Below are 17,532 nucleotides of genomic sequence, written 5' to 3'. Positions count from 1 at the left end.
ATAGAGTAAACTGAGTGCATGTTATATTTAAAATGATGAGTTCTCACAATGGCAGCAGTATTAAGACTGAAGTTACATTCCCAGCCATAAATGTTACATGTAATACTAAACAGAGTAGCCAGACTTCTTATTCAAAGGCAGAACTCTGTGAGTTGAATAGTTACAAAAATAATAAAAAGTAAATTTTGCATACTTTTTGAAATGTGGTTTTTCTGTAAAACTTTTCCAGTACATCAGGAGATTCTTCTCGGTCAAATCTTTTTGAAGATGCAACAAGTGCACTTGGTATGTATGTGCTTTATCTTGTATGTAACCAACTCAGAACAGGAAAGAAGTTTGCATTTCACTTTTTTAGATTACAATAATATGTTAATTCATGGTTGCTTAAAATTGAGCTGTATAATTATTTAGGTAACTAATGGTCAATCAATGTATATGTAAATGTAATCTTGACAAGATTTAATCTGTGTGTAGTTTTATTATGAAATGTCTTTGAAAGAGTTTACAGTTTCTGTCCGTCTTCCTCACACTTCATGTTTATTCACCTCTAGGTTTCCAGTTTGATGACATCTATAGATTCCCATCTGCATTTTTTCACTTCTATTAGCTTACAGCAAAAATTTCTTATCCCAGCTTTTAATTTTACTAACCAAATAAAGCCTCTCCTTCCTGTACCCCTTATCTGTCAAAATTAGCTTTTTCCTTGCTAACTCTAGTACAGTTCCTACAGATTATTGGTTTATTGGCTGGCGGTATTATTCCTATTCTTTGGTTCACCAGATAGAAGGCTGGCAGGAGATGGGCCCAGTGGCTTTAATGGAGTATAGACTCCTGCACCAGCAGAGTTTTATCAGTAGCACTCTTAAAAGGATCTGGGCTAGTTCCTCTGACCTAATTAGATTTGAGTTGCCTGGTGCCCTATACTTAATGGAGTATGGTTTGGTTTGGTTTGGTTTGGTTTTTTGTTTTTGTTTTCGTTTTTATTTTGGTGGGAGAGCTGATTTTGGTTTTTGGCACCAAAACCAAATGTCTTAACTCAGAGCTTTCTGCTTGCCAGGCAGGTGCTGTGCTGCTGAGCTACATCCCCAGCTGAAGTATGCTTTATAGTGTCAAAATAACTTACACAATCTAAGATGGTCTAAGAACATCAAATCCAGATTTTCATCTTGCAGGAATTAACTGAGATTGCTCTGCTACCAAATGACTGTATCAGTCAGCATTCAGGCAGGAAGACAGAAGTCACTATACTTGTAACACAAAAAGGGTTGCCCTTAGCATATTAGTTCCAGAGGTAGTTGGAAGGGCTGGAAAGAGGGTTACTCAGAGAATGGACAACTAACTGTTCTATAGCCTCAGAGCTGGAGCCAGCTGGCATTTACCTTAATGCTGCGGAAGTCTCTGACTGGCACTGCTGCTGCTGCACCTAAGCCCGTGACAGTGAAGTCTTTCTTTTGCATCTATATCTTTTAGAATACCCCTAATCAACTTTGTACAAAGATTCCTTTGTCCTTTAATCTTTTATATACCTGATCACTGTGTTGATTCTCTGCCTCTTGACTTTCCTCAACTTCTTATACATCTCTTCCTGACCCATATTTCAGACCATTCTTCTTTAGGCTTTCTAGTTAGTTCTTTTTTTTTTCTTCACATCAATAGTTCTGCTCTAGGCCATAGGTCAAAGTTTAAACATTGAGAATGGCCAATACCACCATTTACCCTATGGATCTGGAAGTCATGAGCTTTTTGGTTGTCAGTTTAAACAAATAAGACAGAGCTCCCAGACTTAGTTATTTAAACTGTTAACCAGAAAGCCTACAACTTCCACAAACATTTTAGATTTCAGATTGACTCAACTTTCTGTTCCCCATCCAATTGTTCTTTGTTCCCTTACTTAATTTTTGCACCATCATCCTCCCTTGACCTAGACATTAGCATTATCCTTGACCCTCTGCCTCTCTTAGCCCAGTGAGTCTGATTGATTCTCTTTCCTGAAGTCTCTGGAATATTTGTTTCCACTGCCATTCAGTTATCTTAGTTCCTTACCTCACTTTGGTGTTATCCTTTTCTATCTAGTCTCTTCCTGCCAGAGTGAACTTTGTAAAAGGCAAATTTGATGGGGTCATTGTTACTTCAGTTGAGTCCAGAACTCAAACTTATCTCAAACCTCACCTTCAAATTTAAAAGGAGATGAAAATAAATCTTTCTCATATGGATATTGTGAAAACTAAATCTGATACACTGTCTTAAAATAGTGTAGTTTTTGTCTTCCAGAGCTGGTTTCTTTTGATGCCTTGTTTCTCTTATCTGGGAACTGGGTGATTGAGTGACTGTACTTGAACTAAATCATTAGATACTTAGGAAAATTTTTTTAAAAGTTAACGCAGTTATTTATGGGAACAGGAAAAGAAAAGTCATGTATTAGCTTTTGTCTGTTACTGTAATGAAATATCGGAGGCTGGATACTTTTTAAAGAGGCTTATGTAGTATAATTCTGGAGCTCCAAGGACATGGCAGTGGTCTCTGGCCGTGCTCTGCGAAGCGCATGCTCTGCGAAGCGCATGCTCTGGATACAGCGGCCTACAATGACAAGTATAAATCCCATAAACAAAAGATAAACCTCAAAAATGTCAGACAAGTGCACACACTTTATAAACATGCAAAACTACCTAAATAGTACATAATTAAACTATTAGAACAGTATGAGAAGACCAAGCAAGCCAACTGGCTCTCATATCACCATACTGGGTACTAAGTTTCTGCGACTTAAACTCTTGAGAGGTAATTAGGTGTTTCAGCTTTTAAATATCTCGGATTTTGAAAATTCTGTATTGAACAGGCAGTGAAACTGATGCCAAATGGCATGGTCCCCTACACAGAAGAACCTGGGTTTGAATGGTGGAAGGGTGGGGATAGTGAACCTTAAAATAAATTTCAAATTATAATGATTCCAAGAACACGTGAGTGAGAACTCCATAAAGAAAAGTGGGGCTACCTAGCAGGGTTAGGCAGTACCTTTCAGACACTGTAGCTTTTAAATTTAGAAGAACCTGGCCATTTGGAAATAGCTGGCATGAGTGGAGAGCCTGAAAGAGAAGGTATAACTTAGTAACTTGGGAGTGTCATGGGGTGGTGCATTGAGAGCTCCAAATGAAATGAAGTTTTCTTTCTTAAAGGTCACTTTTCCAGCTAAAGAATGAGTTGTAGGTGGAGGCAGAGGGGGTAATCCTGATCAAGAGATTGCTGTGGGGTGGTCTTAAAAGGTGGCAGTGGAAACAAGAGCTAGATGGGTTTGGGATATACTTGAGAGGAGGAAGGGCTGGTACACTAGTAGATCAGATATGGAAAGATGGGGAGAATTCTTGAAATCACCAAGCTTTCTGGTTAAGCATCTGGACAAATAAAGATACTGTGTATTGAAGGGAAAAGATAGACAACAGGAGGAACATTTGAGGGCAAATCTGTTGAGTGAGTGGAGTGTAAAGGAAGTGGGCACAGCATACGTGTAGAGTTGTGGCTGTGGAGGGAAGAGAGCAGACAAATGGACCAGTTACTGAAGGATGGAGACCTCCTTTTCTTTTCCCTTTTTTTTGGAGGGTAGTGGTGGAGGTTTTGTATTTTGAGATGGGCTCTTACTATGTTTCCCAGGCTAGTGTTAAACTCTTGGACTCAGGTGCTTCTCTCACTTCCATTCTCCTCCTGAGTGCAAAGATTATAGGTGTGAACCACCAAGTCTGGCTTTCATTTGTGCCTGTGAAACATACTCATTTCTCTTGTTAGTAGAGTAAACTGTAGTATAGTAAACTACAACGAAAAGCCAGGCGTAGTGACTCACACTTGTAATCCTGGTACTCAGCAGCCTGAAACAGGATTGCTACAAATTTGAGGCCAATGTGAGCTACATAGTGAGACCCTGTCTTAAACAAAACACACAAGTTACCACAGACTTAGGATATAAAACCACGGACTCACTATCTTAAGGTATTACAGGTTAAAAGTCTGATGAAGGATTCACCAGGACTAAGTTCTTTCTGGAGACTGGGAGAGAATCCATTTCCTTGACTTTCTCTGCTGCTTTATTAGGCTTCCTCCATACCATGACTCTTGGCCCCCTTCTCCCTCCAAAGCAACAGCATAGCTTCTCTGATTGCGCTTTTGTCCTCTCATCCTGACACTCATCTGGTTTCTCTTCTTTTAAGGGCTCTTGTTATGACATTGGGGCTACTTGGAAAGTCCAGGATGAGTTTCCTATCTGAAAGTCTGCTGATTAACAACCTCACTTTCATACAATACAGCTTCACTTCCCCTATGTTATATAATCTAATATATTCATAGGTTTTAGGCACTAGGGCATGGGCATTTTGGGAGTACCATTCTGCCGCCTTCTATATGCATGTTGTAATTTAGAGTGTTCATTGTATTTGTAACACAGTAGCATATGAAACATTTTAGACATGCGTAATAAAGAGATGTATAGAGAATGTTATTAAAAGTTCCTATTCTTTCTTTTCTCTCATTTTTAGTGACAGGTCAGTCTTATGAGAATATGGTAACTGAGATCATGTCTATGGGTTACGAACGTGAGCAAGTAATTGCTGCCCTGAGAGCCAGTTTCAACAACCCTGACAGAGCAGTGGAGTATCTTTTAATGGTGAGAAACCTATTTTTCTTTTCCTTGTATTTAAGATCAAAATCTCAAAGAAACGTATTTTAAAAGAGTATACTAGGAAATTTATATGTACTTTTATTTTCCTTAGAATCTTAACATTTTGTATTGATAAAATAATTAACTTTTAAGATTCTTTTGTGATTTTAGTTTTAAAACATGGCTAAATATGCTACAAAATTGAGTAGCTGTAGTGCCTTATACCGTGGTTGGTTGTAGAGATGTGTTTTCAATCTAATAGGCCAACATTATAGTAGCTTTTTAGCTGCACTATGATCTGGGAGCTTAGAACAAATTTTATTTTTCTATATGAATTTTTATAATTAATTGCCAGCTTCACAAAACTAGGAAAGTTCATATAAGAATTTTACTTTCTGGTTTGTCTGAACAGATTCAATCCCAGATTTTCCTGAGCAGTTGGAGAAAAGGTTTAGGTCATGAACTCTTTAATTCATTAGCCTTCCCATTCACTCGTGATCCAGTGTCACACTTTTGACTTATTTTTGGGATTGAGAATTGATCCCAGGGCCTTGAACATGCTAGGTAAGTAGTACCCCACCCTTGAGCTGTGTCTCCAGACCCTTTTTAAGTTTTATTTTGAGACAGTCTCAATAAGTTCCCCAGTCTGGCCTTGGACTTGCCTTCCTTCTGCCTCATACTTTGCAATCACTGAGATTACACTGAGATTACTCACTGTCATGGTACATCTTAGGTATGGTATTCTTTGCCTGATTCTGTTGACCTTTGGTTTGTTAGCTTCTGGCAGTCAGTAGTAGTAGAAGGACTTCTGAATAATTGGAAGGGATAGGGTAAAGGTTTTTAAGAATAAACTGTGGACATTGAAGCCCTTGGCATTTTATAAACACAAAAGTCAGCTAGTTGTACAGATGTGCTTACAATCTAAAGTACCACAATATTGGAATAATGCTGGATTAGCCCTTTTTAGTCTTAAAATTTCATTCTGTAATCATCCTTGGTGTTTCTGGAATATTATTCTAAGTTTAAATTGCTTCAAAGATAATCTTTGATAGCTGTGGCCATAACTGTGGAAAATATTGTACAGTCTGTAGTGTAACTAATGCCTTTATGTCTTGGTTGCATTTCTGTTAGAAACTCCTTTTTATTAGCCAGATAGCTTCAGGGAACCCTCAGTCACAGCCACATCACTGTGCTTTTGGCTCTACCAATTATTTCCCTATGTGTTGGCAAATGAGGTTCACGGAATCTTTCCTTACCATATACAGTTACCTTTTTGAATTTTCTTTTCCATTATCCTCTTGGGTATTGCCTTTAAATTCTGGCAGCTGGCTTATGTCTTTCTGGAATTGAGAAGTCTTTGGGTTGGTAGTTGTGGATCATTTTAGGAGGGACTTGCCAGCCCCAGAGTGTAAGAAAATACCTTTACTTTCAAGGAGCAGCTTTAACTTATACCTAATTAGGATTCTGTGTAGTATCAGATATTTTGATTTAATGTATGTGATTTTTTTTTCCCATCTTTTTAAGACAGGGTCTCCCTACGGAGTGAGTCCAAACTGGCCTTGAAGTCACTATGTAGCCCAGGTTGGCTTCAAACTCAAGGCAATCCTCCTGCCTCAGTTTCCCACTGGGGGGATTACAGGCATGTACCACCATGCCCAACATTTTTTTTTAGACAAGGTTTTACTATAATCCAGGCTGACCTGGAACTCACTACGTAGCCTAGACTGGCCAGCCTCTCTCATGCTGGGTTTATAGGTGTGTGCCACCATGCCCAGCTAGTATGTGAAATTTTAAGTAATAAAAGAATCACTTTTCCAGAGTTCAATTTTAAACTGGCATGTAGCATCAAATATAATTATATAAACAGATGAGAGAAGAATTCAGGAAATAGTTTAAATTGTACTTTTTTATATTTACTGTTTAAGCTACTGTTTGAGGTGAGTGGGTAGAAAGAAGTATTAGTCATTTATACCTAATAAAGGCTGTATCCTGTGTGTGTAAGAATTAGAGGTAGATCTGTAGCTGTGTTGACTTGACTTTTCAGTTTAACAAACCGATTGGGGAGTGTGCTGGAAGCCCTTGCCCTTCTGTGTGTACCTGGTTAGCACGTAGTGACTTGTCGCCTAAAGACTTGAATTCGTGACCTCACTTAAACACTTGTTTCCTTTCCTTGCAGTGGCTTCTAGTGCCGGTAGCCATCACTCTTCATTCCTTTTGTTTATGAGTTTGGCTTGTAGTTTATTAGTGAGTGGAAGAATTTACTGCATTTTATTCAGTTATAATACTTCTTTTCTTCGCTTTTCAGTATGTAAGAATTTGAAAAAGAAGTTTCGTGTGTGTATGTGATAGTGGAGATCAAACTCAGGTCCTTGTGCATGGTAGGCAAGCACTTAGCACTAAAAGTTTATATTAGTTGCAGCTACAAACTATAAATCCCATGCATCAAAATTGGCAGTCCTAAAAGTTGAAGTGTTGTTTTAGGTTATAATTTTGGAATATACATGCAATAAACATAATCAAAAAATCACCTAAAAGTTATTTAAATTTCTCTTTTGTGAAATTGAAAAATTCATTTTAGTTGTGAAGCAGCACTTTCTCAGAATCATGCTCAGTAGAGATCTTCCTGTCTGGCCATTACAGTAACCTGATCGTTCACTCCATTTTTATCCAGGAGTCATTTCACAACTGCCATTATGTTTTTTGCTGGTCTTATTAAGGCTAGGGTAGCAAGTGTAGCATCTTGTATCAAGGGACAGCAGCTATTCATGTTTCCAAGAAGTTAAGAATCAGCGTAACTCAAAACCTTGGTTACACGTAGTTTTAATGAGAGATATAACAACATTTAACTTTATTGAGTGTAGTGGCTGTCTTACTATAGAGCACACACAGAGAAAATTTCCATCATTCCACCATCATGGGAATTTCTGTTGGAAGTTACAGTAGAGTGTTGGAGTACTGCACACAGTCAGGCCATTTGAGAGTATATGCAGTTTAAAATTCTTTACTTTTTTTTGAGAGAAGGTCATGCTGTTGTTTAGGCTGGTGTCAAATTCTTGGCAATCCTCCTGCCTCAGTCTCCTGAGTGCTGAGATTACAGGTGTGTGCCACCACACCTAGCAAAAGCCTTTTAATTGAAGTAGACTTCAATTAAAAGGGAAGAGTAGACAGGAATATTAAATAATTGTATATCTTTTACTGTGTATATACTATTTAGCTAATTTTATATAATAATATGTCTTAAAACTTGGAAATTGTGTTGTAGGGAATCCCTGGAGATAGAGAGAGTCAGGCTGTGGTTGACCCTCCTCAAGCAGCTAGTACCGGGGCGCCTCAGGCCTCTGCAGTGGCAGCAGCAGGAGCGACGACGACGGCAGCCACGACCACAACAAGTTCTGGAGGTAAAGTAGGATCTTCTGGATGAGCAGGAGGACTCATAGCTGAGCGAGGGTCTGGGCTCAGTAATGCTAAAGAAGGGCTCAGGAAATTCTGCCAGCTGAGCACAAAAGTGGCCTTCTCCCTAGGAAACCTAATGCTGTTCTGTTTAGTTTATTAAAGAAAAAGATACTTCTATTGTGTATCAAATGTTAACCTTCTGAAGCCATTCTGAATGTCTGGCTATGTGTAATGTGTACAGTGTCAAAGCCAGAAAAATCTTAGTATATTTATTATACAACCAAAGAAGCCCTGGGGGAATTAAAATTTTGTGTCCTAGAGAAAAGAAAAGCTTGAATTGAAGTCTCCTTGCCAGTCAGTACTGAAACTTGCATTACCATGGATCTGACTCCACAGCAAAACCCAGAACCTGCAATGGGCTGGAAATTGTTCTCTTTCATTCATTTTCATTTTCTTTCTTTCTTTCTTTCTTTCTTTCTTTCTTTCTTTCTTTCTTTCTTTCTCTCTTTCTCTCTTTCTCTCTTTCTCTCTCTGTTTTTGGTTTGGTGGTTTGGTTTGGTTTGGTTTCATTTGGGGTGGATTTTTTTGATACCATGAATTAAACTCAAGACCTTGGGCTTGCCACGCAGGCACTGTGCTGCTGAGCTATATTCTGGCCTTTCTTTATTCCATGTGTTGTGGTTATTTTAATTGGAAAGATTATCTTCCCAAATAATTAAGAACATGATAACACTTAAGAATTATCATTACTTTGCAAATTAATATCTTCACACCAAAGTTATAATTGTATGTCTCACTGGCAGGCAGTTCTGATTTGATACATGCATGAAACAGTCATGCCTAAATCACTAGTAGTTCAAGCCATGTTAAAATTAAAACTGTTGAGATACCATTTTAAAAGAATGGCTGTCACCAGAAAATCTGATAACAGATGCTGGTGAGAGGATGCAGATGTGAAAAAAGGAACTCTTCCTCAATCACTATAGAGATTTCTTCAAAAAAACAAAAAATAGGCCTGGCATTGATGGCACACATGTATAATCCCAGCACCCAGGCTGCTGAGGCAGGAAGAATCCCTGAGTTTGAGGCCAGCCTGTGCTGTGTAAGTGAGTTCAAGGCTAGCTTGCACTGCAGAGTGAGACCCTATCTCAAAACAAATTCCATTTGTCCCACCTTTTGCCCTTCTAAGTATCTTTCCAAGAGAGTTAAAATCATTGATACTTGTGTACTCATGTTTATAGCCGCATAATTTATAATAGCTAGATCTTTGAAATAACGTAAATGTCCTTCAGCAGATGAATGGATAAGGAAATGTGGTACTTACACATAATGGAGCACTACTCTGCCATAAATTTGAGTCATTTGTAGGTTAAGTGGATTCAACTTGAAAACATGATGCTAAGTGAAGTAGATCAGATATACAAGCTTAAATAGCTCATAATTTTTTATATAAGAAACTCAAATATAAATACATGCATACATACATAAACACACAAAGAGCAAAACAGAAGATAGATGTTCAAGTAATTCCACGAATTACCTATTCCATTGTTTCAGAAATATTTTGATATGTGCTGGTTGTTTCATTTATACTAGTTTCCTAGTTCATTGAAAAGAAAGTTTTGTGCTATTATTTGTTCTAAGAATTACTTTTTGTGTTGAGTAACCACTTTGAAGATAATGATATACAGTGCATTAACTTGTTACTTTATAAAATTTTCTTTTTTTTTTTTTTTTTGGTACCAGGGATTGAACTCTTGACCTCACACTTGTCAGGCAGGTGCTTATGCCGCTGAGCTAAATTTTTTTTAAAAAGTGTTCAAAGAATTGGTCAGACATATGTCTATGATTCCAGACCTTGGGAGGCTGAGGCAAGAGAACTGTTGTGAGTTTGAGTTCAGCCTGGGGTACATAGGGAGTTCAAGGCCAGCCTGAACTATGTAGCAAGACCCTGTCTCAAGGAAAGAAGGGGGGGGGTCATTCTCAAAAAACATAATTGCCTTTATAAAAAGTTTTAGTTACACCAAACAAACAGCAGCACCCTAAAAAAGGTCACATTTGGAGCCAGGCATGGTGGCTCACGCCTGTAATCCCAGCATTTGGGAGGCTGAGGCAGAAGGATCATTGTGTGTTTGAGACCAGCCTGGGCTACAAAGTGAGCTCACGGTCTGCCCGAACTACATAGAGATCCTGTCTCAAAAAAGACCAAAAAAAAAAAAAAAAATCACATTTGTTGTTATTTATTACAGTAAAGAAAGAGTTGGATATATTAATACTAAATGGTCCTGCAGCTTATATGATCAAAAATATGTTTGGAATTTAATAATAGTAACCAGTCTTTTCTCAGTAGCAATTAAGTTTGCATTAAAACTCCACCTAGTCTCTTAAATCTTTCTGTTACTTTGCATTACCATTTCTTTCCCAGGAATTCTAGTTCAGATTGTGTTCTGTGACTGGTTGTACGGTCAGGTACGCATGCAGCATTTCCGTCAGCAGAGGGTCCCATGAGATTGTGTTGCTGGCTTGTGCTGTTCATTGCAGTTTGTATAAACACAGTGCATGATGTTCACAGAGGGACAGACCCACCTAACTATACATGACTTGGAATTTATTCCATCCTTAAGTGCTGCACGACTCTTATAAAGCTACCTTGTCTCAGTTTTGGTGTATATCTTTCATAGGAACTTATGAGCAATTAGAACCGCTTTTAATACTTTTTATTTTAATAGAATACATGAAGGGCCCAACTTCTTAGTGGTTTTGGGTAATAGCACTCAGGGCAGTTGGAGGAAAGCTTTGTTCTTACAGTGTTCTACACTCTCCACTTTTACTAATAGGAATTTCTGCAGTATGAGATTTGCACGTTGACTTAGAAAGACGTATCAGATGTTTAATACATAGAATCCAGAAAAAGGGCAAAGACAGTAGTATAGTGTGAAGATTTTTGTTATTACTTAATGTGCTTTTATTATGTCTGAGAAGTCAATTTAGCCAACTCTGTTATATCTACTGCTTTTGTTTAAAATTGTTTATGTATGTTTCAGGACATCCCCTGGAGTTTTTGCGGAATCAGCCTCAGTTTCAACAGATGAGACAAATTATCCAGCAGAACCCTTCCCTGCTTCCAGCACTGCTACAACAGATAGGTCGGGAGAACCCTCAGTTACTGCAGGTGATAACTTACTGTTAACTTTCGGTGTACGTGTTGCCAGAGCAAGCACTAGGCTAGGGTGTAATGTGTGCCCCATTTTGAAAAATCTCATGAACATCCCTTTCCATATTCCAAGCTACATTGAGTAGAATACTATGTTCCAGAAGGTATGCTGCCAAGAGTTGGGGTATAGAAATAAATTCAAACTGTTCAAATAATAGTTTGGGAATCATTTTATTATATTTCCTTTTTGTAGATTCCCAGTGTGCATTAACATATTTGAGAATCTGAGAAGCTGTTTAAGAGAGAAACTGCTTAACTTTGTAAATTGCTTTTCATATAAGTTTATTACCAGTGAGACACTGCCTCCTAAGAAAAGATAGCTATTGGTCTGGGCGTGAGTTGCATGCCTATAATGCAAGCACTCACGAGGCTGAGGCAGGAGGATCAGCACAAGTTCAAGACTACTAAACTACACAGTATTACTCTATCTCAAACCACCACCTCTCAAAAAAAAAAAAAACTGGGCTTATTTAATGCTCAGATCAGAAAGTGTTTGAGTTGTGTACAGCTTATATTGCCTATTTCTAAATATATGTATATATAATAAATTGCCAGATGTGGTGACATATGCCTGTAATCCCACCACTTTGGGAGGCTGAAACAGGAGCATCATCATGAGTTCAAGGCCTAGCTGGGATACATAGCAAATTTCTGTCTCAAAAAATAAACAAGAATAAGTCTCTCAGCTTGCAGTCCCAAAGTTGTTCTTTATGAGGGGGATGTTCACAAAAGAATTTGAATTCACTTAGTCTGTTTACCTCAAAAATGCTAAATTTCTTTCACAGTATGCAAGAAATTGTGCTAAAACACTACAGGTGCAGAGTTGCAGCCTTTTATTTGTATGTAAAGTTGCTGTTTTCCTTAAGATGTTTAATGTCACTGTATTGTTCTCCTCTGACCTTTCACCACAGCAAATTAGCCAACACCAAGAGCATTTTATTCAGATGTTAAATGAACCAGTTCAGGAAGCTGGTGGTCAAGGTGGAGGTGGTGGAGGTGGCAGCGGAGGAATTGCAGAAGCTGGAAGTGGGCACATGAACTACATCCAAGTAACACCTCAGGAAAAAGAAGCTATAGAAAGGGTGAGTTTAAGTAAAACTAAAGATGCTCTTCCTTAGCAACATGTCACATGCTCAGTGGTCATGTGGGGTAGTGGTTCCTGTTGGATTCACCAGAGAATTTGGTTTGACTGCACAGAGCCAAATATAGCCCTGCCTTTGGAATTGCAGTCAGGACAGTATCTCAGCCCTGCCCAGCCACCTTGTCCTTTATAAAACCACAGAGCTCACAGTAAAATACCTTTCTTGCATGGAACAGGTATGCAAATATTTAAAAATTAAAATTACCATTGACGTTTTAAAATTCAAGGAGAAAAGCATTAAAGAATATACCAAAAAATTTTTTTCCCACTTACTGTGCAGTTTTAACATTCAAGGAGAAAAGCATTAAAGAATATACCAAATTTCCCCCCCACACACTTACTGTGCAGTTCAGGCAGTTCAGGCTTGAGCTCACTTTGAAGCCCAGCCTGGTCTCAAACTTGCAAGGATCCTCCTGCCTCAGCTTTCCAAGTGCTGGGATTACAGGCATATATCACCATGCCCTGCTAAAATTATTCAGTACTTGTACTTCAAATATTGAGTGTCATCACTGAAGAATTATGTGATACAAACATCAGATTTCAACTATCGGTCCTGATTCTCCATTTTTACCATGTTGGCCAATATAAATTATGACACTTAAGTGACCTTAATGATACTATGATTACTTATTTAATTTCTCCCTCATTTTTAACATTTGTAAACAAGTTATAGAATGTATAATTGCTCTTATTAAATGTCCACAATTATGTGTTAAGTGTAGTTGGCTTACAGTGTTGAATTGTCTTCTGTATAATTTTAATCTGGTTTTGAAAGTGGTAGCGTTGTCTCTGATATAATCCTTAAAATCTGTTTTGTTTAGTATAACTATTCCATCTCACTTTTTGGTTGTTATATGTTCTGTATCCTCCATTATTTTGGACATACTTGTGTTTTTGAATCTAAAATGTATCTTACAATAGTTTAGCAGTTGATCTTTACTTCAGTTATCCTAACTGATTTAGACAAGACTTTTTTTTTAGTTTTGGGTGGTTTTTTGTGGTTTTTTTGGTTTTTTTTCATTTGTTAGTTTTTTCTCCTTTCATGGATGAACAGTTACTTGTGCTGAATTCTCCCCAGTTCTTATGCCATTTCAAGACTTAATACAAGATTGAGACACTTGAGGAAGGAGTTCCCTAATAACATTTAGTTGACTACCTACTAGATTAGGAAATTGTCTTGAGTGTTGGAAACCTTTTAAAAGTACCAGGCACAGTAGGCACACCTGCAGCCCCACCACTCCGTGATAAGCAGGAGGATCACCAGGTGTGTGAGACACCCTGAAGGACACACAGCAAGATCTTGACTCAAAAACCAAAAAATAAAAGCAAATGCATACTGAGCCCCAGGTGATGTTTAATAAATGAGGGAAATGAAATGGAGTAACTGATAGCATCCTTTAAAATGCCCCAAGTACTGAACAGCCAAAATAAAAAAAGTAAAATGCCGTATCTTGGCTGGAAAATATAGTATGTAATTGCACTAATAATCGATCATTTGTGTTTCTGTATGAATGGTAAATAAGGCAGAGGGATTGAGAGTAGTCTTGATCTGTGTGACAACCAAGAGTAACTTTGAGGAAGAAGAGATTTACAGATAATTCTGTACTGTTAACACTCCAGTGTTTTCACCCTTACCTTTATCCTTAAGAACTAAAATCTTCTGATTCACAAATTTCTATAGAGTCATTTATTTTTAAGCCAGGACAGTTAGTTGCTGGTTTACCTAGTTATTGCTTAAGAGTATTTGCATAGTATGCAGTAGTCCTCCACCTTATCTAGGAACAAAGCGCTTTTGAGTGATTGTTGAAGGCTCTATTGTCCCCTTAGGTTGGACAGTGAGTTTCAGTTTAGACAGGACTAAGTTCATATAAAATTTTCAAGAGCTTTTCTAGTGTTGCACATTTTCAAGTAATGATCTGTGAGTATTGCTCTGCTGGAATCCATAGTGTGTGAAAATTAAAAATGCTACGATTCGTGTGTTGAATTTATTTTTTCCCTTTTCTTGCAGTTAAAGGCATTAGGATTTCCTGAAGGACTTGTGATACAAGCATATTTTGCTTGTGAGAAGAATGAGAATTTGGCTGCCAATTTTCTTCTACAGCAGAACTTTGATGAAGATTGAAAGGGACTTTTTTGTATCTCACACTTCACACCAGTGCATTACACTAACTTTGTTCACTGGATTGTCTGGGATGACTTGGGTTCATATCCACAGTACTTGGTATATGATAGTAGATTGTTGGGGTGGGGTGGGCGGGATCTAGGATACAGGGCAGGGATAAATTACAGTGCATGTCTGCTTCAGTTAGCAGATGCCGCAAATCCACAGTGTGTAAAATAGACAACCAAAAATCAGCTTTTGCAGGTCTTTATTTCTTCTATAAAACAGTAGGTGACTTTTCCTAGGTTTCATTCCTCTTAGTGTATTAGTCCAGAAATTTAGTGTAATGCCCTGCTTTATATTTCTTTGACCTAACATTGGTTTCTGAACAAATCCTTGCTATTTAGAATTTATAGTCTGTTTCATGGCAACACTGGATAATGGCTTTTTGAAATTGAGAAGAACTTTGGAGCAACTGTAAACAGAAATACCAAATTATCAGTGGTCATTGTTGCTGCTTCACAAAAGTATAAAATTAATGTGTAAGGAAGCCCATTCTTTCACGTTAAATACTTGGGGTGTGGAGGGGAGAAAGGGAACTTTTTCTTAAATCAAAAATTATTACTGCTATTTTAAAATTTCTTGATCATTGAATGTGAGACCCTTCTAACATGATTTGAGAAGCTGTACATGTGTAGGCAGTTATTTTCTTGTTTACATTTTTTTTGTTGGGGGAAAAATTAGTAGGTGTCTAATTACTGTTTACTTCATTGTTATATTGCAGTAAAAGATTTAAAACAACGATTGCATGTTTGCTTTTGATGTATCCAGTTGTGAAGTTAGCACTTTTGGGGCCAATGGAGAAATGCAGTGTTCGTATTCCCTCTCTCTCCCTTTCTTCCTCTGTCCTTAGCAGAAATGTGTTTTCAACAAGTTAATCAGACTGCTGCCTTTTTAAAAAAATGAAAACAAACAAAAATACCCCTCAGAATGCTGATTCAATTCAAAATTAATGCAGATGTTTCAAAACTGGGTTTGTGGTATTTGTAAATGATTTTCCTTTACTAGATAAGAATGTATTACCATTTAAGTCATTAGTATTATATTGCTTTAAAAAAGAAATGAATTAGAACTATGAGCCAGCATCTTTTACTTCATTGAAAGACTGATGCATTCTTTTGGAATGGTTAGGAGACGTGACTGGCAAAGTACTTTGGAAAATATACAATCAAGCTATCTCATGGCATATTAAAAGAAAACTCAATAGTGGTGTTGGCTTTTATTTGGATTTTGTTTAATCTCAGTTTATTATTCGTTATTGTTATTTGATCATAAAGAGAGGGCAAATGTCTACTTGTTCAGTTTATCAAATCTATTTTCCTAAATATAAATAAGACTGTTTAAAGAAATATTTTTTCCTACCATCTGATATTAAGAAGATGAATTTGCACAGATTTCTCCCTGCATAACTTCCTGCAATATCTTAGCACAGTTTGGTGATGACTCTAATAAGCTTTTACGTCATACACTCATAACCTGTCTCTTGTGAAAATAAATGAAACTATGATTTTCCTTCAGAATGTACCATGTTTAATTTTCATGTGTTTATTTCATAAACATGATAGGCTTTTGGACTTTGTATTACCTGTATGTTTTACAGTGAATCGTGCATAATGTCTCAGGAGAATAAAATGGGGATTTGTAAATCTGTAAGGCATTGACTTGGGAAGAGGGATAACATTTCTGGCCAGATAATGTAATGCACTCATTTATTTTATGGCAATCTATCTGCTACCTTATTGTTCATAACAATAAAAGAAAAAAATGGCAACAGGGGGGAAAACAGCATCACTGCTTTTCTTTGGAAAGAGGAGAAGTTGGTGGCATGGAACTTTTGTCCTTGAACAAAAAAGCTACCAGGTAGTATGCTGGCTGGCTATCAGAAGACAGCTCAGGCCACGTTATGACCGTGCTTCATAGTACCTTGTTTCTCTGCTGCTTGTGCATCAGCCAGCACACAATCAATGAAATGGGCTCTTTGTGCCTTTTGCTGTTACTGTTTAATTTACAGATAGTTTTGGTAAATCTCTTCATGTTAAGTGGATATATGATTTTGGAATTTCGCATTTAAGGTGTACTGTCATCTGTTTTTAAAAATATTTTTGTTAGCTGTACTGCAGAAAATGTGAGGAAACCTACATTTATATTTGTAAGTCTCTTTGCCATCCTCTAGTCAAATTTTTTTATTGTTTAAATCTAACTGGCTTTCCATCATATTTTTCCTGTATCAGATGACTAAGATTCTAGAGAATTGATTATAAAATATTTTCAATACATCCAGCATTGCACTTCTCATTTTTTAAGTGATTCTCTCATAGAATCTTAGCTTGAAAGTTAACAATGCTTGTGTCAGCAGCCCTTCTGCTTTATTTATTATTGATGAGTAATTGCACATCAGGAGGCCAGGTGCCAGCTTGATTTTCCTGGGTCTCCTCACAGACATGGTCCCTACTGTGACAGAAATGTGACAGAAGTTGGGGTTTATGAAGGAGGTTAAGATGGCATGTCATTCCCATCACTTCTACACAAAATGCTTAACCAAAAAGTAAGCAATCTGAAAGAAAAGTACTTCTGTGACCAGCTGTGTTGGGATGGGTTCCCTCGCTGTAAGGCATGGGCACATCTTCCTGCAGGTGTGCTGTCCATTTCCTATTTACAAGTCAGGGCGGCAGACTGAGCCGTAAGAGCCAGATCTGAAACCTGTGTGTGTTAGGGTCCGTGGGTTTCAATGGCTTTAAAAATACTTTTTTTTTTTTCTTACTTGCATTTTGTCTGTAGCTACTTTTGTGTTACAAAGCTTTGCTGCCCAGTATGTTCAGCACATTGTGTGGCCTCCCAAGGCTACTTACCATCTGGCCCTGTTCGGGAAAAGGGTCACCCCTGTTCTGAACTGACCAGTCGGCCATATGTAAATTAGATGATGCCTTTTATTCCTTTCTTGGCCTCCTTATACTCCTTACTTCAGGTTTTAGTTTTGAGTC

At 37.7% G+C, this 17,532-nt stretch overlaps 1 protein-coding gene across 1 annotated transcript in view; it reads left to right on the top strand.

Annotated features, from left to right (window-relative positions):
- The window catches only part of Rad23b (RAD23 homolog B, nucleotide excision repair protein), a 43,047-nt gene extending 26,713 nt beyond the window's left edge, over positions 1 to 16,334 (top strand). The window contains exons 5-10 of the mRNA XM_003470914.5: positions 230 to 285; positions 4,521 to 4,648; positions 7,905 to 8,040; positions 11,080 to 11,207; positions 12,161 to 12,331; positions 14,399 to 16,334. Coding sequence (XP_003470962.1) covers positions 230 to 285; positions 4,521 to 4,648; positions 7,905 to 8,040; positions 11,080 to 11,207; positions 12,161 to 12,331; positions 14,399 to 14,512 — 733 coding nt within the window. The 3' untranslated portion in view covers positions 14,513 to 16,334. The remainder of the gene's footprint in view (positions 1 to 229; positions 286 to 4,520; positions 4,649 to 7,904; positions 8,041 to 11,079; positions 11,208 to 12,160; positions 12,332 to 14,398) is intronic.
- Positions 16,335 to 17,532: the final 1,198 nt, after the last annotated feature.

The sequence above is a fragment of the Cavia porcellus genome, unplaced genomic scaffold (genome assembly GCF_034190915.1).
Source record: "Cavia porcellus strain 051 isolate PalLab524CR breed Dunkin Hartley unplaced genomic scaffold, mCavPor4.1 scaffold_1, whole genome shotgun sequence".
NCBI classification, from domain to species: domain Eukaryota; kingdom Metazoa; phylum Chordata; class Mammalia; order Rodentia; family Caviidae; genus Cavia; species Cavia porcellus.
The sequence above is the reverse complement of the archived record's forward strand: the minus strand, read 5'-3'. Positions and strand labels throughout refer to the sequence as shown.